General features: G+C 37.6%; 3 protein-coding genes across 3 annotated transcripts; 1 reads left to right on the top strand and 2 right to left on the bottom strand.

Annotated features, from left to right (window-relative positions):
• Window positions 1-98: 98 nt before the first annotated feature.
• LOC133519274 (centromere/kinetochore protein zw10 homolog) lies at window positions 99-7,990 on the bottom strand. The gene is made up of 5 exons (XM_061853285.1): window positions 6,481-7,990; window positions 5,798-6,004; window positions 5,111-5,240; window positions 3,688-3,829; window positions 99-375 (listed from the first exon to the last, which is right to left on the bottom strand). Exons 1-5 carry the CDS (start codon window positions 7,988-7,990, stop codon window positions 160-162), a joined length of 2,205 nt encoding a protein of 734 aa, XP_061709269.1. The 3' UTR covers window positions 99-159.
• A 2-nt stretch (window positions 7,991-7,992) lies between these two features.
• Window positions 7,993-8,559, bottom strand: LOC133519277 (protein POLR1D-like). Its single transcript, XM_061853288.1, has 2 exons — window positions 8,327-8,559; window positions 7,993-8,251 (listed from the first exon to the last, which is right to left on the bottom strand). Exons 1-2 carry the CDS (start codon window positions 8,392-8,394, stop codon window positions 7,993-7,995), a joined length of 327 nt encoding a protein of 108 aa, XP_061709272.1. The 5' UTR covers window positions 8,395-8,559.
• Window positions 8,560-8,779: 220 nt separating this feature from the next.
• LOC133519273 (translocon-associated protein subunit beta) lies at window positions 8,780-11,708 on the top strand. The gene is made up of 3 exons (XM_061853284.1): window positions 8,780-8,894; window positions 9,044-9,420; window positions 11,463-11,708. Exons 2-3 carry the CDS (start codon window positions 9,049-9,051, stop codon window positions 11,661-11,663), a joined length of 573 nt encoding a protein of 190 aa, XP_061709268.1. The 5' UTR covers window positions 8,780-8,894; window positions 9,044-9,048; the 3' UTR covers window positions 11,664-11,708.
• The last annotated feature ends 10,992 nt before the right edge of the window (window positions 11,709-22,700 follow it).

Here is a 22,700-nt window from a genome sequence, read left to right as displayed (position 1 = left end):
CTAAATAGGATAGGAATGGAATGAAACACGATAACTGACGCAAATTCGGCGAAAATTCCATTTTGGTAATTCGTTATTCAAAATAAAAGTCAAACTAATTCAATCAACACCATATTTATTTTAATATTATTATAATGACTGAAATAGCAGAAAACACATTTACTTTATCTTAGACAGCAAATTAGCTCTAAACTGTGTGTTTTGGAACAGTGCTTTGATGAGGTTCCTGAGTTCCTCTGTTTTGAAGTGGACGGCCAGTGGCCCTTTACCATCATTCCAGTGGTTGTCGATGTCCTTCAGAGAACCTCCAAGGACAAAGATGAGTTCTTGAAGCTTTGGCCAGGATTTGACGTGCTCTTCCACATCGCTAGGTTTCTGAAAAATAAATTATAAGTTGCTATTGCGAATAACAAATGGTGCGTTACATTAGTTCTAGAGTAGAGTAGAAAGTGGCAATATAACAACATACGAGGACACCGGCCTACCACGAAAATCGAAATTCCCAAATTGCAGGGATCTTTCTCTTTTACTCTCAATAAGACGTGACCTTAAAGGGATAAGTTCGCCTTTGTACTGCTTATCCTGTGCCATATTTATAATTTGTCTTTTGTACAATAAAGAGTTTATACATACATACATACGTTTTTGTTATTTTACTTTGTTACATATTGCAATTTAATGAATGACTGTCATTGGCCTTCTTTTATGTAACCATTTATATCTTTAGTTATATTTACGGCTGTTGTTATCCTGAATACCAATAAAAGAATTAAAAAAAAATAGTGTGACAGAAAAAAAATGCCCGCAATTGACTTCGATTTTCGCGGTTATAGCCCAGGCGCGGCCAGAAGCTACAGTCCGCATCAAATATAATAATCCATTTATTACGTCACACGAATTTGTAGGTTTTTTGCAAAACTATTGTATGGTTGCATTAAAAGTCGCTGTTTTTTTATGTTTTTAGAACATTTACTTTTATGATACAAATTGTAATGATTTTAATCAAAATATGTGCCATCGGCAGCTATAACGTTCTCTCACTTTTCTGGCAACAATTGAATTCCGCGGCGAAAGAAAGCTTTCTTTTGAGGCTATCCAATCAGCAATCCATTTTTGGACTTCTTCATAATTTTTGAAATGCCTGTCTTCTAAATCATGCTGCATGGACCGAAACAGATGATAATCTGATGGAGCCAGGTCTGGAGAATACGCTGGGTGGGGGAGGGCTTCCCATTCAAACTCCATCAGTTTTTCAAAGCAACATGAGGCCGAGCGTTATCATGAAGAAGAATCACTTTTCGTCGATTCGAAGCAATTGATGGTCTGTTTTTCCTTCATTTTTTGTACAATTTCTCCAACTGTTTATTCGGTTTTAACAACTCGTAATAGACAACTCCTTCCATATCCCACCAAATACAGAGCATCGTCTTATTAGCGTGGATGTTGCGCTTTGGAGTTGATGTTGTCGGTTGGCCAGGATCAACTCATGATTTTTTTCGTTTTGGATTCTCAAAATAGATCCATTTTTCATCTCCAGTCACAATACGCCATAAGAAACTCTTCTTTTTTTGCTTTGCAAGTAATGAAATGCAGATGTTTAGCCGATTCGCAATAGCACTGTCGGTCAATCGATGTGGCAGCCATTTTCCTTCTTTTTGAATCTTCCCCATGGCATGTAAACGTTGCGATACAGTCGATTTATCGACTTCTAGTTGTTGAGCTAATTCTTTTAGAGATTGTGCCGGATTATCATCCAATAACGCTTTTAATTCCTCATCTTCAATTTTTTCCGGTTGCCTGGCCGTTCTTTGTCATAAACATCACAATCACCGCTTTTAAACCTTCTGTACCTAACTCTGCATGCTGTTTCGGATGGAGCAGATTCCCCATAAGTTTCCGCGAGTATTCGGTGAGCTTCAGCCGCACTTTTTTTCAAATCGAAATAATGCAGAAGTACACATCGGAAAAACAACTTATCGCGATCCATTTTTCACTCTAATTAAATATCACTTAATGAATATAAAAATGCCGACTGTCAACTGGATTTTATTAATACAGCTTCAAGCTTCAATAATGTACATGTCACAGTAAATATAGTTCAGTGTTAAAATTGCTACCCACATCTATATGTGAACAGCGGGAATTAATGCAACCACCCAATAGTTTCAGCAAAACTATTTAATGAGTCAGTAATTAAAGGCTATTAGTATTTGTTGTTCTGATATATTTGGGCACTTTGGCCGTCACTATGTATTTGATGCTGACTGTACAATCGTATATACCATCGCCCACACTGTTAACTGTCCATTGGTGGACCTTATTACAAAAGGCACAAGTTCCACCGATGGACAGTTAACAGTGTTGCTGTTTGTAGAATCGCCATCAGATATATCGTATCGGCCAAGGTGCTCACCAATATCTGAACACGCCTCTATTATTAAGGCGCTAGAGTGTGTGTTCATATATTTTTAAGCACCTCTACCCAGGGCCGGATTTAGGGGAGGGCAATCGGGGCTACTGCCCCGGGCCTCCACAAAAGAGGGGCCCCCCACAATAGAGAATTCGGTAAATTTACCATTTTATTTGGAAAAAATTTGGGGCCAGGGGGCCTCCACTCCTTTATTGCCCGAGGCCTCCAGACCTCTAAATCCGGCATTGCCTCTACCGCTGCAATATCTCAGATGGCGACTGTACCTAGGGCATAAAGGTAAGAAATGTCTCAGATCACATCAAATTTTTGGCCAAGGCAAAGCGGAGGTAGACAATCATGTGATCTGAGGCTTTCTCATTTACTGCCCGAGGCATAGAGAAATAAGTAACATTTGCTCACTCCATTTTTTTTTATTTTTTTTTTATACTACGTCGGTGGCAAACAAGCATACGGCCTGCCTGATGGTAAGCAGTCTCCGTAGCCTATGTACACCTGCAACTCCAGAGGAGTTACATGCGCGTTGCCGACCCTAACCCCACCCCCCTCGTTGAGCTCTGGCAACCTTACTCACCGGCAGGAACACAACACTATGAGTAGGGTCAAGTGTTATTTGGCTGCGGTTTTCTGTAAGGTGGAGGTACTTCCCCAGTTGGGCTCTGCTCTAGATCTGGAATGACATCTGCTGTGCTGTGCCCTACCACACAAGGCGAGATGACATTCACATTGCCCATACCTCTCTTTTGGACGTAGTTTAAGGACATACCCGGGTCCATACATCAGATTTATTACGAAAACGCATATTATTTTCGTAGTCGACATCTAGCATCGATTAACGGAATTATCAGTACTGCTACTTGACAATAGATGTTGCGACGAAAGGAAAGTCTAATGCCCAACAATTTTCAGCTAATATTATAACCACATAACCGGAACTCTATTTTCGACTCCTGCTTGTAATATTAGTTGTAAATTGTTGAGCAATTCAATTTTCGTCAGTCGCGACACATGAGACATCTAGTGTCAAGTAGCAGTACTGATAATTCCGCTACTCGATGCTAGATGTCGACTGCGAAAATAATAAGCGTGTTGGTACCAAAACGGATGTATGGTGTGAGCACTATGTACTTTTTTCTGTATGCCTGAGGTTTCTATACTATTTTTCTGCTCAGCAGAGCTGGAAAGCGGTTTAGCGCAGTGGGCGGCAAGTTGATACTTTTAGGCTGAAATAAAATAATAATACTGATCAATCAGGTAACCTGAAACAGTTGCGGAGCCTTCTGCACAACGAGTGTGTAAATATCAGTGAGTTGCGTGGCCATCTCCATGGAGATGTCTTCGACGGTGCACACGCGGTGGATCAGCTCCTCTACGAACATGTTCACTAATGTTGCCATCAACCTGGAAAGGAAAAGTAACGGTTGGAGTCAAATCAAGATAAATTGGCAAGCAATTTTGATAGCCCAGACAGCACACGGGTTATTTTGAACGTCAAACTTCTATGAAATCGTTTACTTAACACTTACACCGTCTGGGCTATGAAAATCGCTGCCAACTTATCTTGGTCTGACTCTAGTCGCGTCACAGTACAGACACGTCTAAAAATATCGATACGGACAAAGAGCCAATTAACCAGATGGCTGAACGTCGTGTAGTCATTTAGTTAACTTGAACATTGATGAATTTGATGTTCGGTACGATGAATTTGAGGTTAGGTTAGTATTTTAATGTAAATTTATTTATTTCATCTTATGTTATTTCATTTCTTGATTTTTTTTAAACACTACTACTAACACTATATGTGTCTCCCAGATTCGAAATAAATAAATAATTGAATTGCAATTAAATCACTTCGCTGAGTGAACAATTCGTTTTCAAAGAGCTAAATTTTATTACATGACTGCACAGCACAGAATACAACTATTGTAAGATAGAGAGTGGGAATTAAAAAAAAAACATTTATTGCAGGTCAATGATCCATAGGATGTTAGTAACAATTTTGGCTTAATAACTAAGTTAGTAAGTGCAGAAAATATACATGAAGCCCTATTTGGCACTACCGATGGCCACTTCCCTTCTTTCTTGGAATACCTATAGAATGTTTTATTTGATATTGACAAAAATTTGAGTTTTATACCCTACCGTCGACGCAATGCAGACATACGAAAAACTACTGAAATCAACATGCAAAAGTCAACCCAAAAGGGGGTTGAAAATTTGTATAGAAAATGTGTAAATATTTTTATTTAATATATAATACCGTCCTCGAAAGTGATGATAACTGGCCAATCGTAATCGAAGACTTTAGTGTCAGTACCACCATCTGCATTATTAACTCACCAATCGCAAACCTTACTGCATCGACATAAAGACTACAATTGGTCAGTTAAGAGTACTAGCACTCATAAATATATCGTGTGTACGCACATGTGGCAGCATGGTTGCATTTTTATCACCTGTCACTATGCCTGTCACTTTCGCACTTACATCGTGCGAGGGTTGTGAACACGTTGTAAGGCAGTACGCCGATCCAAACGTTCTTGAGCAGTTGCAGTTGCCGCAGGCTCTGACGAATTGCTGCCTCCGCGTCGTCACTAACGACATCCTTCATCGCCATGTTGTTTAGATCTGATCTGAGGATATGTTATATGAGCCTGTATGGACATACATAGGGTATCCTACCTTGTGAACACGTTGTAAGGCAGTACGCCGATCCACACGTTCTTGAGCAGTTGCAGTTGCCGCAGGCTCTGACGAATTGCTGCCTCCGCGTCGTCACTAAGGACATCCTTCATCGCCATGTTGTTCAGATCTGAAGAAATTACGTCATAATGTTTTACACAGAACATAACTCATTGACTGTGAAGCTTCGGTCGTAGCCGATAACATGGGTTTCCCGATTTGAAGCGAAAACGCTACGAAAAAGCGAAACGACAATGTTTTGAATGTCTTTGAATGGGTCAACACGTTTGCCAGCGGTAGTATAATAAAACTCTTATTAATTGTAAATTGTCAGTTTAGCCTTAACCAATAATATCGCCAGTGAGACATCACTCAATTTCAAATAAATACGAATTTCATCAAAATCGGCTTAAGGTAGTTTTAGGTAAATGTGCGATTAGTTTGTGTTTTAGATATAAAATTATGTCTATTCTAATTCTAAAACAACTAGAATTCTTTCTTGCTTAGGAAAATAAAATGCTTTACTGTACCATCCCTCCATCCCTGTTGAGAGTACAAACATAGTACAACTAATATCTGCCCTTAATATGATTCCTCAGCTGGAAAAATAAATTGCTGTATATGTTGATTGCTTCCCAGAAAAGAAGACTAGGTTACGTTAGAATTTGGAATGGCCTTAGGTTTTACCAGAAGATCGTATGTTGTCGAGTATCTGCGCGCGCTGCTGCCGCATATGCGCCGCTAGATGTGTGTGAGCGAGAGCGCGAAGCTGTTGTACGTGGTCCACAAAGCTGACGGGGTACTGCATGCGCCGGCCTTCCATCAAAATCAGCCACTTGTCCCCGAAGGTTTGCAGGTGGTGTGCTAGGAACATGCAGTTGTTGTGGAACAGCGCTGGAACAAGGCAAGATGAAGAAACATTAAAAAAAGGAATATAAATATGTATAGACTGAAATAGATGTCATATACAAAAGAAAGCGGCCACGGCTTCTAGTGCCCAGCCCTAGGGAGTTTGGGATATTTCTTTCGTAAGATACCTATTTCTGTTTATAATTTAATTTAGTGTGACTTTTAGTAAACACAAAATATTTAATAAAATAATTTGATTTGTTGGATTACTTTGATGTTTAACATATAATAATTGAGGTGGTCTGTAAATAATAACTTTGCTTTTGTAAACCAAATAAATCAGTCATTCAATCATTCATCAAATCATTAAACATTAACAAAGCTTTAAAAATTGTCTTTTTTTTTATTAATTCTATAGCTGATTAGACCAGGATGGCAATACCTAAGTTTATGTAAATGACTGAAATCATTAATTATTTTCCCTACTTTAATGGGAAAAAAAAACACTTTGTGATACTAACCAACATACTGAGGAATGGTCTGCAGATAATTCTCATGATGATAAGGTACCACAGCGTCATACAACTCAAACACAAGCCTTGTTGTATTGTACAGTTTCTTGGAGACCACGTCTGAGCACTGCACTGCCTGCTCCATCATCACGTACACCAGGTCCAGCAACTCTTGAGCCGTCTTCGATATCATGCACCGGGGAAAGTAGAACAAGCTTTTAGGCAGCGTCTCGTCAAACACTTTTAAGGCCTCCTCTGTACTTTTATCTAACTTCGAGGTGCTTGGTGTCTCTGGGTCCGCTGGTATGCTTTCCACACCAATAGACATTGTCACACTCAAATCTTTCAGCATGATAGCTCTAGCTGTTTCAAGAAAGTACTGACTGGACTTGTTAGCAAACAGTATGTCAATATCTTTCATGTATGCTAATAATGAGTATTTGTCTTTATGAAAGAATTTCACTATTGAAAGGAACCGCTGGAAATCCTCTATCTCTGCAGTTATCTTCCCATATGTTTGCAAGTCATTTAAGTTATTTGGTATAGTGTCTAAAAGGCAATCTTTGACAAGTATATCAATGAATTCTACAGCAATTGTCTCACCTATAAGTGTCATCAAAGTCATGTGATAGTCAAAATCTACATTTAATTTGTTACTCAGAAAATGGAAGAGTATTCTCAAGTTAGCTATGACATTGTCGTAAGGAGGATTCTTCTGTTTATGGTTTATGGTTATGGTAACTTGATCATCGGTTTCTGCATAAACTGTGCAGTCAAAGTGTATGATTGGTTCTAAGACATCTTTTAGAAGGAACTGGGATACATGTTTAACCTTTTCCATTAGTCTCTTGCACTTGCAGAGGGCATTCAATGCATCAACAACTACAAGTCTCTCCTCCATGTTGAAACTAATGGTAACTTCCGTTTTCTTGGCCCCACTCTTAATGTTGTATGCTATCATCCTATCCCATAGTATGTACAAGTCACGCAGCAGGCTCTCTAATATTAATTGTGCATTTTGTTTGGTGGTGTTGTAAATGTCCAGGCTAGTGAACCCTTCTGCCGGGTTCTCCAAGAACTGCAGCAAATCATATACGGATTCACAGGCACGGTTGAAGCTTTTATCAATCCTGCCAGATTCAAATTCTTTAACATAGTTCCCACAAGTCACTACATCATAGATTAGGTTAATGGCAAAGTTTACGGTTTGTAATTCTTTGGTGAGCTGATTTTGTTTATCTATTGCCTGAAGGATATCAGCCATTGTTTCCCCTTCTATCTCCTCCCTGCAGGCTTCCATCTCTTGCACCAGGGCACCACTCTCGGCACACAGCTCATTGCTCTCAGTAACGATTGCCGAAATGTCATAGTCAGCATTGCTAAGGAAGTCTCTAGTGTCAGCTTTGAGCTTTTCCAATTCTTTATTGATAAGTTCAATTTTATCTGAAGGTTTCCAAGTGTTACATTCAGTGCTATCAAAAATAGTTTGCAAAAGTGAATCTATATCGTAATCTGCCATTTTTAATTTTTTCTTTTGGATCTGTCCTTCTTAATACTAGGTTCAGGATACCTGTCCCTTTTGGGGGACCTGTGTCGCGAGTGCTTGTGAGCGGCCCGCGAGCTGTGGTACTTGTTTGAGCTCACCGCATTCCGCAGCGTGTTAACAAGGAAGCGTTTGTTCGTTTTCTGCTGGGGTCCTTTGACCCAACCAGAAGGGCCCACGATTTCGGCTCTTGCTGCCCCTTGAACCGCTTCCCGCATCAGTTCCTCAACGGCTAATCTGAAAGTGTACATTCACAAATAAATCTAACTGGAAATCAATCGGTATACAGCCAGTGTATGGAAATTGTGTTACTTCTCTAGAGCTTCGTCGTCTAATGGTTCTTGTTCCGGTTTTTTGGTAGTATCTTCCTTCTCGGTCATAGTTTAATTGAGTGCTATGATAAATTTAACACTATACTACTTATAAAATAAAGAAAGCTTAAATTATTTCACACATTTTCGCCTGATATCATCTTTAATCGTTTTCGAACAAGGAATACAAACACGTATTTTTGACACATGTAAAATCGCGTTCATTGACATTGACTAGACAAAAAAAAAACCTTTCACAACGAATGACTGCCAGAAACTTTTATTTTATTTATTAACTATAACTTAAAGTTTACAATCTATCTGAGAAATGTAAATACATTAATATATTAATTATTTTTGCAGTAACAATATTTAGGGTATACTTCTTTACAAGAAGCAAGTCAGTTTCGTCTCAATAAAGTGATCGCCACCGTCGTAGGGTAATCATTTTTGTTTGCTGGCAATAAGATTGGTTGCGTGGAGTGAAACGTCAGCCACGTACATTCACCTGTCAACGTAACCTTTCTCATTTCTTAATTTATTGTGTATTAAAATAAGCTCGATAACAGGTAATGCTTGTAAATTTTACATTTTATTTTCCCTTTGTGTATAATTTCATCCCTGGCTAGTGTTGCAGTGATGAACTACATTAGTTTCATTTATAAATTCTCAGTTTTCGTTACACATCGATAACGGTACCAAAATTTACTTATTACAGTTAAAATGTCTGCGAAACTATTGTCGCTCGTGCTGATCATCGCGGCGGCGGTGACGGCCGATGAGGAGACGGCGGCGGCGCGCCTGCTGGTGTCTAAGCAAGTGTTGAACAAGTACCTGGTCGAGGACATGGATATTCTGATTAAGTACACGTTGTACAACGTTGGGACGGCGCCGGCGGTGGACGTAAAGCTGGTGGACAACGGGTTCCACCCGGAGGTGTTCACGGTGGTGGGCGGGCAGCTGTCGGCGCAGATCGACCGCATCCCGCCGCAGACGAACGTGTCGCACGTCGTGACCGTGCGCTCCAACCGTTACGGATACTTCAACTTCACGTCGGCTGAGATCACCTACAAGCCCAGCGAAGACGCTACTGAGGTTAGTACACTAGTTATGTAGATATGTAGTGCCATATGCACTTCTAATTTTGAGAACATCTAAATAGAGCAAACATTCAAAGTTTCCATCAGGAAATACCAGTACATCTGCACCATACACAACCACTGTAATTCTAATGCTTTGTTTTGTCCTTAAGACTAGTAAGTTTAGGGTCCCCAGCAAGCTCAGTTCTCTATCATCGGGGATAGTGCAATACCGCGCAACTAACAAAGTCGAAAGAGTTCGAAATTCAAACAATGTACAAGGTAATTGTAACTTGCTGCATTTGTATGTCATAGTTTATCACGAATAAATGCTATGATTTCTGATTTCATTTATTATTTACACGATATTGCACTATCCCCGACGCTATACAAACATAGTTACACTCTCATTTTAAAACAACTTGCTAGATTGCTCTGAAACTTGTATTTGTACTTACAATAGGATAAGATATCGCCGTGTGGTGCCGGCGTTTTAGAATAGCAACACCCCATCTCATCCCGTGGGTGTCGTAAAAGGCGACTAAGGGAAACCGACGTATGGGCAGCAGCGTCCGTCGTGTATTGATATCAACACCTACTGCGCTCCCAATTCGTATATTCAACTAAAATATCTATAATCAAACCCCCATTTCAAATCAAAAATCCCATATTCTTTAACTCGCTTATCTTACTACAATCTAAAACCAAAAAAAAATTTCGCAACACACACCAACTCCAAAATAATCATTTCAAACACAAATCTCAACCAGGGCCCATGGCCGCCCGTACTCAATGCGGGGACCATGGGTCCGTCAAAGCTCAATCACTAAAACAACGCCGCCGGGTCTCTAAACTGAGCATCACCATTGCTTCTTGACTGATGGTGATGCCGGCCCCGGCATCGCATAAATCAAAACAGTCTTTCGAAATGTCACCGCGGACACAGGGTCGCCCGTATCATTAGCGAGGGCCCTGTGTCTTCAATCGACACTATAAAACCTAAAAAAAAAAAAATAATAAATAGGATAAGATATATCTTGTCCTATACTTAGTTTAAGTAGCTTCAGATACCATAGTTAAAAAAAATACAGGGAATTTAAGTTTTTCAGACAAAACTTGTTTTTGCTCTATTTTGTTTGTTTTATAAACTGGAGCTATAATAAACTAATTACAGGACTAGATATACCTCATGTCATTATATGTGCAAAGTTTCATTACAATCCAACTCATAGTTTTAAAATGAGAATGACACTCTGTTTGAATGGGAAGGTGAAGCTTTCCGGGGACTCTCTGTCTGTCTTGCCAGTTTTTCGTAAATAACATTAAGTAAACAAACAATGCACTAGCTTCACTTAATTGTTATGAACCCAGTGATGTTATTTAAACCCAATAATAAATTATACAGAAATGATTGAGCGCTGGTGGCCTAGCAGTAAGAGCATGCAATTTGCAATCTGGAGGCCGCGGGTTCAAACCCCGGCTCGTAGCAATGAGTTTTTTGAACTTATGTACGAAATATCATTTCATATTTACCAGTCGGTTTTCGGTGAAGGAAAACATCGTGAGGAAACCGGACTAATTCCAACAAGGCCTAGTTTACCCTCTGGGTTGGAAGGTCAGATGGCAGTCGCTTTCGTAAAAACTAGTGCCTACGCCAAATCTTGGTATTAGTTGTCAAGCGGACCCCAGGCTCCCATGAGCTGTGGCAAAATAAGGCACAATAACTAGTCTTGGTACTCTTGGTAGTGTATTTTCCAATAATGAAATGGTTAATTTCAAATGTATATATATTTTTTTATTTGCTCTGCTATTGGAAGAGTTGAGATGTGAAGTCTGCATCATAGTTCCTGGGGTTAAATCATCTTGTTAGATTGTAATAAATTAATTATGTAACTGAAGTTTCGTTTTGGGCAAAAAACTGCCAAATATTTTGGCTGCACAATAACTTAATTTAGGATACACCCAATGTCTTGGTTTCAGGTTCGGTTTCGATTTCGGCAACAAAACCAGTTGCATAAATTACAAGTAAACTAATAAATTTAAATGACTTATTTCCAGCTCCAACATGCCATCAGCAGCTCCCCCGGCGAGGGCGCCATCGTAGCCCACAAGGACTACGACCGCAAGTTCTCCTCCCACATCCTGGACTGGGCCGCCTTCGCTGTCATGACACTGCCCTCCCTCGCCATCCCCTTCGGCCTCTGGTGGTCCTCCAAGACCAAGTACGAGAAACTCAGTAAACCTAAGAAGAATCATTAGATAGGTTTCAATTTGACCTAAGGATAAAAGTTTCAATTTATTTCATGACACGCGGCAAATCTAAGAATTATACATTGTGTAATTTATTAATTTTGGGCTTTCTTAATTCTTAGTTACTAGAAAAGTCCAAGTTGAAAATTTTCATCTTTAGGTTTGGTATAAACCCATAAAGACAAGGCTGAAGAAATCATGTAAATAATTATTGACGCTGACACTTTAGTGTGTAGGCATTTTGTGTTTATTTATTTGATTTTAAAGCTATGGGCAATTTTTTATCTATATGGATAATGGTTTCAAGTTGTTAGATGCATTTATCAAGTATTGAGAGAGAATTGGGATAAAGTTACTCCGATACCAGTAAGTAAACTGATGTAGATTTTGTTACCATTGACATGTATCTGTTGAGACTTCTATCTATATAGTTAGAAAGCATTTACATTTAAAATAGATAGACTAAGGCAGTCATTATTGTGACCATTGCTAATGTTGTGTATGAATTATTTAGAAATAATGTCTTATTATCATAGAAATAAAGTTTAAATTAGGTTATCTTTGGTAAATGAGGTTGTGTTTTTATTGTTACCAATATGTTTATTGCTCTCATTTGTAAATTAAATACTATATTACCGAATTAGAAAGCTGCTTAGTTGGATGGATTTCTAGTTAATTCATTAATGCATCATTAGCAGTGGTTAATAGTCTCATCACTTCACTTGTTCATCCGCCATTTTTACATTGTTATTAATTTATAAAGTATGAACAATAAAGTATAATTTTACTGTCTGAAATATATTTTGATTATATACTCCCAAGCATAAACAAAGCCTAGTTTATCCTCGCGTTTGGAAGAAGTGTCAGTTAGTGGCAATCGCTTTCTGAGCGAAATTTACAAATAAACCTTCCTAAAAAAAAGCAAATGATTAATCCAACGCAATGAAACGGATGAACCAATTTCGATAAAACATGTTTAAGAGCCATCGCTAGAAGTGGTGATCCAAGAAGCAGCGTAGGGTGAAGGAGGCTACTATAGATTCTACGCGAAGAACAGCGTCGTCGGCGAAATAGCAGTCGGCGCTATGCTCGAAGTTATACCTACATCGGCAACTTGTACATTTACTAAACCGGGAGTTACTCCAGCACCATGAACCATTGCTTGATGCCGAAATTGCCAAGGTTCTAGATTTCGTGATATCCCCATTTAAAGGCCGGTGCATACTGAACGCGTGTGTATAGAAGTGCAGTGCCCGTTGTAATATATGGATCCTTAAGACAGACGGTTGCCGTCGCGCCTCGTACGCGGGCACGGCTCCGATATTTTAGTGCTAGCGCGAGTGTGTGTGTTTTTTGTGTGCTCTTTTAGTAGTAGGCCCAGTGGAGTAGAATGTGGTCTTTTCAACTATTTTTATTAAGAAAAATCCACCGAAACAAGGCCAGAAAGATGATTGTTTTAGTGAAATACCTCAACCTTGTAACGACGAAAACAATGCACGGCCGTCTGTTTACTAATTTACTCTACTGATTACAATAGCCGCAATACGACTGTTTTATCATGACGTGTACTCGCATTTGTTCCGCGAGCGGATAGCCACGAAACGAACCACTGCGTTCGTCTATTTGCCTGTACTTATCACTCTTGCAATTCGAACGAAAGGGGGCACAGAGACGAATGCCAATTTTCAATGTTCGTGGCAGTCCCGGGGGGTTTCCATGCGAACCAGGGCAGTGCAATCAGCAACAGACTCATTGGCTAAGTGGTTGAGGTGTTCAAAGTGGTCTTGATATTACTTTATTGTTACTTAAGACAACAAGAGCGTGTGTAGATTATTTTGAACGCTTAGCCACCTTTGCTGCTGAATGCACAAATAATAACCACCAAACTTAGGTAGACGGTCATGACTTTTTTTCGACGATTTGTTTTTATGATTTCAACAATGTGCCGTCTAATTTAACCCTTTGATTGACCCCCAAAGACATCAACTAAAGCGCACGGCTACGCTACAGCCCCATATCAACATTTTGTGCTTACCGACAAGATTCACGATGACGCATATAGACACACGATAGGCTTGGCATTCAAAGGGTTAAAACGCGGTACGCCGACGACGCCGACATTAATTAATGAGGCCATAAAAGCGTCATTTATTATGAACTTTTTGAATACTTAGTTCGTATTTTACTATAAGCCGAATTACGCTCCTGCCCCCTTCCTGAAAATACGAATATAAGTAAAATGAAAAATGTCTTAGTTAAAAATGTTTTTATTTAATAGCTTAGTGTTAACTAACATTACTAGTGCAAAACAATATAAGAAGAGTTAGTGCTTTGCTTTCAGTTTATTATTTATACAGTAACATTAAGGCTAAAATTAGTTACTTATGCGTTTAGATTAGCCATTTGACCGCCTATGACGTCAATTGACGCGCGCGGCTACCATCCCATGATCAACCTTCGTGCATTCCGACAACGTTCACGATGACGTGCCGTGCACGATAGGCGTGGCGTTCAAGGGGTTAAAGCTTGGCTAACAAAAGTTGAATCCACTAGAGGCAGTCTGCTAACTTTGCACATGCTTTGCACCGTAAATGTCACATTGTCATAGAAATTTGTCATTAACGATGACATTGCCACACTTTGTCATTTAAAATGCCATGCAGACTTGCGGAGTTCTCTTGGTCCGACATATTTTACGCGGTCACATACGTCAATGACGTGATATACCTAAATAATACCCAACGCACAGTAAAGTTTGCTTGGCTTGGCTACCTCTTTTGCAACAGAGCTGAATCGGTCAAGATTCAATTAGGTATTTTTACATGATGATAATCAAGTGGATACAGCTTTCGTTAGTCATGACCCTATTTAAGTAAAGGTACTAAATTAACTACTTAAGTAATACTACAATTTAGCTTGCCAATTATAAATGTACTACAATGAATACTTTTCGCCGATACCATTAACAATGTTATTGATTAAAAAAAAGCGAAACCCGATCATCATATAATACATCAACGATGAGCGCATCGACCTAATATCACAAATATTTTATACCTACACTAATACACACTAATTACGTTACAAGGATTTCCTATAGTTCGTAACTTGTTCAAAAAATACATACTTGTTTTTATGAACCTAGATTGAAAAGTAACCCTTTCACTGCCATTTTTCATATGCAAATTTCACTGACACAACACACGTCTACACTATTGAATTATAAAGATAATGTAAACCCTTATTTGAAATATATATTTGCTGTAACGAATAAAGTGGCAAAGTGGTACCTAAACTGACGTTCGCACGCGGGCGTGTATCTAATTTAATTACCGCCTTATCTTTAATTTTTATAGTTATTTTTACGACTAAGTATATTTATGATTTTTTTTTTCTACGGCAACTAGCGTTAGCTTAGTGCAATAAAATACTGAACTAAATATTAGGTACCGCTTTAGTCGTTGTTTTCGCAACTCACGACAATGACCATAGAGTATTCCAGGTCCATGACAACGACACCTTTATGCGTTCTTGGCGTTGAAAGGGTTAAGAAAACAAAACCTTGTACCTTTAGAATATACAATAACATGAATTACATTGATTTTAAACAATTCTTACAACGTAGGTACTAATTTGGTTGGTCAATACATGGTAAAAGGATAAATCAGTACAACCATAGCGTCACTGTCGGCCCGATTCGAAGAATGCAATACGATAAGTTCTGGTTTAGATAAGTTCTCATTTAGATATGGTTTATCTGTCGTATAATTGACAGAAGTAGCTCGATTCGGGTAACCAATGTCATTTTGACGTTAGAAATATCGTAGATGGATCTTATTGGGATCACACGGAATCGAAATACTTAAACGTCAATTTTGACATGTCGTTTAGTTATCGATCTTTTAAAGATCTTTCCAAGATCTTAAACGTGTCTTAATCATTCTTCGCATCGGGCCGTGTAACACAGTATAGTGCAGTTCATAACTAAGTCAGAGTTACAACTTTTGTACTTAATGCTAACAAAACCCTACCTTTGATTAAAGAATTTATCTATTGCCGTTCTCGGCGTTCTCTGATTTATCGATTTATCGACCACAATCAGGGCCAATTGCACAGACCACAATGTGATCTACTGTCACTCAGCACCCAGAGACGCTTATTGCTCTCCCGCCCATGATGGCGGTTGTCAATGTCATAATGTGCGAGCTTGACAGATGTCAACAGGCGGGTTAATGTACGAAAATCTATGTGAACAGAGTCTCTTCTTTCAGCAGCACATTTTAGATAACGTTTTTCAAAAGTCCGCACACGAAGTGTCTTCATAGCGTAGCGTATGAGATTTTGATTTTGACACACGCTTTAAAAAACTTCTGACATAAGCAAATAATAAAAAATCTTCATCTGGCGAGTAAGTAAGATCGTAGATACATCCGCCGAAGACAGACTCCGGCGACTACATGATTTCAACTAATGAGATTTCACTTATAAAACGCTTATATACGCGACGCATGGTGCCCAAAACCCCTAGTGTAAATTTATTCGATAGCGTGACGTGACTTACGCGATTGCGTTACTTAAGACTCATTTTGTATGGGATTTAGAAACAGCGCGCCAAGCGGGACGTTTTGGAAACTGAAAATCCCATACAAAATGAGATTAACGCGTACGGCACGTCACGAATTCACGATATCGAATATACACTAGGGGTACACGTACTCGTAACGTTTTTACGATACGTTTACGTTTACGCTTCGTGTGCTAATGCTAAGAGCCTTAGTTAAAATAAAATAGATCGATCACACAGCACAGTTAACTAAGAAAATTACGTTTTCGCAGGAAAATTTGGAAAATATTTTGTACTCGAGAGACGTCACTGGATTAACTCTAGGATTAAGTAATGGATTATAAAAATGGTCTATCCTGTTCGCCAAGCGTTGCATATGAAGATTTTGTAGAGTAAAGTGAAGTGAGGGAACTAATCTTTTACAGGCTCAAAGTCGGTAGTGAAAGTAATCACACTGAAGGCTGAACGCAGTGACTCATATACTGGCCGTGGCACCGCCATCGCATGTCTCTGTGCTTCTATATTTACAAACGTCTTACGTGCCTAATATTAGCGCAGTCAACAGTGATTCTTGTAGCTGGAAGATTACGGTCACATTTTGGCAATCACCGTAGAAAAAAATGCCTTTTATATGACCAGTCCAGAAAAGGTCTGGGGATTCTAAATCACATACCTATTAGGTATATACATTTGAGACAAAGACGCAACAAAGATTATTTACTTACTTAAAAACAAAATGCTAAGAAGTTTACCTAAGTGCTGCCATATAGTAATTATACTAACATAGAATTAAGTAATAATCTATCTAAGTAGGCAATTCGCAACGAGTAGCAATAAATTAAAACACGATGGAAGGGCATGTTTTAATTTTAAATCGACGAGTTGCGAATTACCATTTCGCACGTGTATGGTACAACGTTTTACAGTAAGTATACCTACATATGGACCATTAAATTTTCGATATACTCACGTATATGTAGTGCGAGTAACCGCACTGGGGCGGTAAAGTAGCACCATAATTATGTATTATAAAATTAATTATTATGCCGATTTAATTGACTGCGATACTTAGTAAAGATTTGTTTTAATCTATCCTGGACCTGCACTAGTTAATTTAACTGTACCTATTTTACAAGCTGCTCTTTTATTTACTTTCACCTGATCGTTGTCTGTTTGTAATCAAATCTTGCAAGTTAAATTTGATCTGCTTCCCGGTTTCCGATTAAGCTGAAAATTTGCATACATATGTAAGTCAGGTGACAATGCAATATTATGGTACCATCGAGCTGATCTGCTGATGGAGACAAGAGGTGGACATAGGAACTCTGTGATAAAACAACGCAACCTAATTGTGTTTGGGGTTTTTAGAATTTGCTCGATGAGTATTAGTTGCCTGTGGAAAGAAAAGTATAGTTAGCGATAAAAGCTTGTACCAAAAATGAAATTTTTGCCAAAAACTTATTTAGTTTCGCGAATTGAATGAGTATTGGTTGCAACAGTGTTGAACTCGGTGAAACAAAAACAATTGACCCGTTAAAGGTGTTACAAGTAACACTGAACTAAGACAATTAGTGTACCTACAGTAGTTGCCGCGGCCTACTGGAGTCAATTGGCTTTGTACATGGCATTTGCTTTTGTATCTCTTTTATTTTTCACTGTAATATCAGAAACGCAAGATATACACTGTGTTTTTATTGAATTACGTTAACTTCGGGATATCGGTAAATACGTTTAAGGAAACAAAATAGCTGTATAATAATTATAATATCTTACTTATAAGCGCCTTGGTTTATTAGACTGTAAGCTTATTTGTGAATAAAATCGAAATGGGTTTATATATTTTTATAAAAAGTAATTAGATGTTGCATATAGCGTTGTTGTAACACGGGCATAATATTTAACTCAACCTAACAATTGAAAACTGTGATATATCAATGTAATTTCGAACATCGATCGCACGGGATAGTTCTTACTTTTTGTAGCAATTGTATGAACTCGTACTAAACACTAATCAATATGTAAACAGGCCCTAAGGCAAGTGTACACGCTCATAAGAGCCTTATAAGATATAAAATAATTATTGATTATCTCCGAAATGGTGTTATTTAGAATACCGGTGCTTTTGAGAAAGTTACTTCATTTAAGCACAGGAATCATCCTTGAAATTAACGGAAAAAACACGATGTATATAGTTTAGTATTCTAGTCAGGCACATTGAAGTTAATTATCATTAGTATTATCACGGAATGTAATAATACTTATAATAAAGAACAAACATACAATATAGAATACAGACGCTATTCAGGTTCACTTAATCCAGAATTCGGCAAATTTTCGAGAAGAGCCAATCGCAGTAGAAATAAGGTACCATTTCTAGGAATTTCAAAGAACCGTGAATGTTTTTTTCAGTGGTCTAAAATATTCAGGTTCACCTAATCCAGGGCTCGGCAAATTTTCGAGAAGAGCCAATCACAGTAGAAATAAGGTACCTTTTCTAGGAATTTCAAAGAACTGTGAATGTTTTTTTAGTGGTCTAAAATATTCAGGTTCACTTAATCCAGGGCTCGGTAAATTTTCGAGGAGAAGAGCCAATCGCAGTAGAAATTAGGTGCCAATTCTAGGGATTTCAAAGAACTGTGAATATTGTTTTCAGTGGTGTAAAAACTCACAAGTGTTTATTTTTTGGTGACGGTATTTTTTCTATGAAAGCCAATTTCGGGAGAAAACGTTATCCACTAACTAAATCTTGACAAATCACTTTGATTTTGATGTCGATCGCTTCAGCATAATATATTCTGATAGGTTTATTTATAGGCTTCGCTTTAAAAAAAAAATGGAAATTTTGAAAATAAAAGAACCTATCATCCTAGCTTTTCATTGTGTCAATAACATACTAAAAATCAAAGGGAATGAAAAATATTTAGAAGTGGAAAAACGTTTTCTCTTTTTGTATGGTCGATCACGTTACCTATACACCCCTCTTAAGAGCTGCGGTTTCATATATGTATAGAGGGACTATTTATAAACAATTTCTGGAAAGTACCGCGAAAATATAACCCGTGGTTTAGGTATAAAATCGTTTTTATTAACTAACTTTTGACTAAAACTAAATTTTTTGACATGCCTTTATTTTTAATTTCTACATTTTTTCGGAGATATTCGGTAGTTAATTTGCGGGAAGTTTTATTCGTTAAAACTAAGTCTAGTTCAATATTCACACCAAAATAGTACATTACGATACAAGTGCGAAAAATAGGAAATTCATTCGAAACGAGTGGCGATAAATTAAAACACGACCGAAGGGAGTGTTTTAAATCGACACGAGTTGCGAATTACCTATTCGCACATGTATCGTACAACGTTTTACAGTACATATGGCCCTTTAAATGTTCGACACAGTAACGTAATATGCTATTTCTCGCACTAGTGCAATAGTGCTATAAAGTAGCCCCATATGTACTGTAAATATATTTTTCAGTTTAGGTCTGTTCCAGGTGTTCCAGGTTTATACAAAGTATACATTAATAATGGTTTTAATTTACTTTATGGTATGTTATTGAATTTTTGAAGTCTAGTTCAATATTGACAAATTTATCACAAAATAAAAATAAAAAAATCTCTCAAACCCCTGACTTAAAATTTCTACATTTTTAGACAATTGATCTTGAGCTTAAGTTAAACCATTTTTTGACGATGTTTATTTTTAGTTCTTATTAATATTTTTATATAATTGTTATTACCATCTTAGTGTCATTTGCTTTGTGAAATTTACTTTTTCGAAAATTATACTAATTTCGTTTAATTTTTCTCTTTATGTTAAATTTTTAAAAGACACTTGGTCTATGATTACAACATACCGTATTCGTAAGTTACCTACTCATTTTGTTTCCATTTATATTGTTATGAGGAATTCCTAGTTGCGATTTTTCCATACAAACGCTCTCGACTGATTCCTCCCTGGATTTTCAACCTAGAGCAGTGATTTTTTCAAATAAGATCAATATCATCAATATCTGTGCCGCTATGTTTTGCTTTTTTGGATTATTTTATTTTAAAAAAAGATACAGCGCCTCGAAAATCGCAAAAACGGCTCAATTGAATTGGCTATAAAAAAAGGCATAGTATACAAATATGACAAAAAATATCCAAAAAATCAAAACATAGCGGCATAGATTATTTCTTCCTCTTGCAGTTTCCAAAATTTCATAAATATTGATTGCGTTTTGGAGGAGGAAACAGTCGAGAGCGAAACCTCGATTTTTGAGTTTTTTGCGTGTGAATTTTAGTCCGAGCTGCAGTTGTCCTTATCGCACGAATTAGAGGCGGAGACAGTTTCTAAATATACGTACACAGAAGGAATAGTGATGGGCATAACATGTTAATGGTTAAAATGAGAAAAAATACACCAACAACCAACAGTCTGCCAACAGTCGATCGCCGTAATGTAACCAAAATACCACGTACTTCTAAGAAAAGGGTGCATGCCATGTGTTTTCACACTCTTTAATGTAACAACTATTATGTACCATAGTTTCGTAATAAATATTTATATTTTATCCTATTCTAAAATGTACCCGTAATGGCCTGTCACTTCAAACCGTTTTTTTGTATTTTTTTTACATTGCAGGTCATGTAGTGCTTATGTTTAGTAATGTTTACTATTAAAGGCCTGTAAACAAAGCTAAGTAGGATAATAGGTACAACCTGCTTATTTTGATTAAAACATCATAAGTACCCATTACAATTTGATTGTCTTGCATTGCTTACACTTGTGCGTCACAAGTAAACCACTAGATAGCAAATTTACATTACGGCTAGCCGATATCAAAATAAGGGCCATTTTGAAATGCGGCGGTTCAACGATTAAGGTATGTTGGGGTAATACCGGATGTGGGTGAAGAACGTAGCAAATTCATTTCTCCCTAATTTGGCTTTCAATTACGCTACTTGGCAGTTTATTGTAGAACCGTACACAGTTGCCCTTAAAAGAGTTTTTGATCTTTTGCAGCCGTGTGGTTGGCACTGCTAGTTTGTCCTTGTTTCTGGTATTGATGTTATGTATGTCACAATTTCTTTTGAACTTTTCTCTATATTTATGGACATATACAATATTATCATAAATGTATTGGGAGTATACAGTCAATATATTAATCTCCTTGAACTTATTTCTAAGCGAATCTCTAGCACTCATTTTATATATTGAACGTATGGCGCGCTTTTGCAGTACAAAAATGGCGTTAACATCAGCAGCACTACCCCAAAGCAAGATACCGTATGACATGATACTATGAAAGTAGGCAAAGTATACCAGTCTAGCTGTCTTTTCATCTGTTAAGTGACGTATTTTACATACCTGGGGTACGCCCATCGAAACCAGTGACCCAGGAGATCGTTCTCCATTCACGTCCACTCTTTGGATTCTCCCATTTAAATAAGATTCCAACAAATTCAGCGCTCTTCCTCTAACTCCATAAAAATAAAGTTTCTTAAGGAGTGTTTCGTCACAAGAAATCAAACAAAAAACTAACATGTATACCGCCGAAGTAGACCTAATATTATGTAGTACGAAAGTACCTACATATACGGATGCATATGTAGATGTTAACGCACACATATATAGTTAGTTTCGGATACAAAATAGACATAGCACTTCGAAATTAGTTTCCTTAAAATGCTTCAAGAGGGCTCTCTTTTCCTACATATTTTATTCTATTACTTTACTCTTTGCATACGATCCTTACATTTTATCCAAAAAAAAGATTGTATATCAACTATATATATAATTGCAATATTTTACCGTCAAAATCGCAATTGTTAACACATTGTTTACTTATTAAATTGCCTTATGATATAAGTATCAAAGTTTGAGAGCCACAATTTTACCAAATTTTTATATCAGGGTTAAGATCGGATACAAAAATACGAAAAATAGAACATTCGATGACAACTTTTAAATTTGTATTGTTGGCTGCAATTTATATACGTAGGAGAAGGCTAAACACCGGACCTATTCTTTGTGATACCTTATTCTCTTTCCATTTAAACCAACTTTTAATCACCATCCGATGTTATCCCTTGATGGCAAAACACTCGTTACCCTAAAAAAAGTATGTTTCATCTTTACACGTGTACAAAACTAAAACCTTTATATATTGAAGATTACCAAAATTCAGGCTGAATCTACGGTTATTATTTAACGATTTGCTCCGTACTTCAAGAATCTGACACGATCTAGAAAAAAAAATCACGAGTTCTCTCAATTGGTCCCAAAATTGTCCGGCATTATCCCAACCTACCTTACCCAGATTGTCATTGCGATACGTTCTTCAATAAGACGGCACAAGTTTAGCCCCATCGTACTACTACTACTATTTAGATTGTAGGTTAACCATACCTACTTACAAAATTTCACAACACACCATGATCACACCCAACTTATTGTCACGGATAGGTACGACGACCGAAGCAAGGACATCATTCTT

The sequence above is a fragment of the Cydia pomonella genome, chromosome 6, assembly GCF_033807575.1.
Source record: "Cydia pomonella isolate Wapato2018A chromosome 6, ilCydPomo1, whole genome shotgun sequence".
Classification (NCBI taxonomy): Eukaryota; Metazoa; Arthropoda; class Insecta; order Lepidoptera; family Tortricidae; genus Cydia; species Cydia pomonella.
The sequence above is the reverse complement of the archived record's forward strand: the minus strand, read 5'-3'. Positions and strand labels throughout refer to the sequence as shown.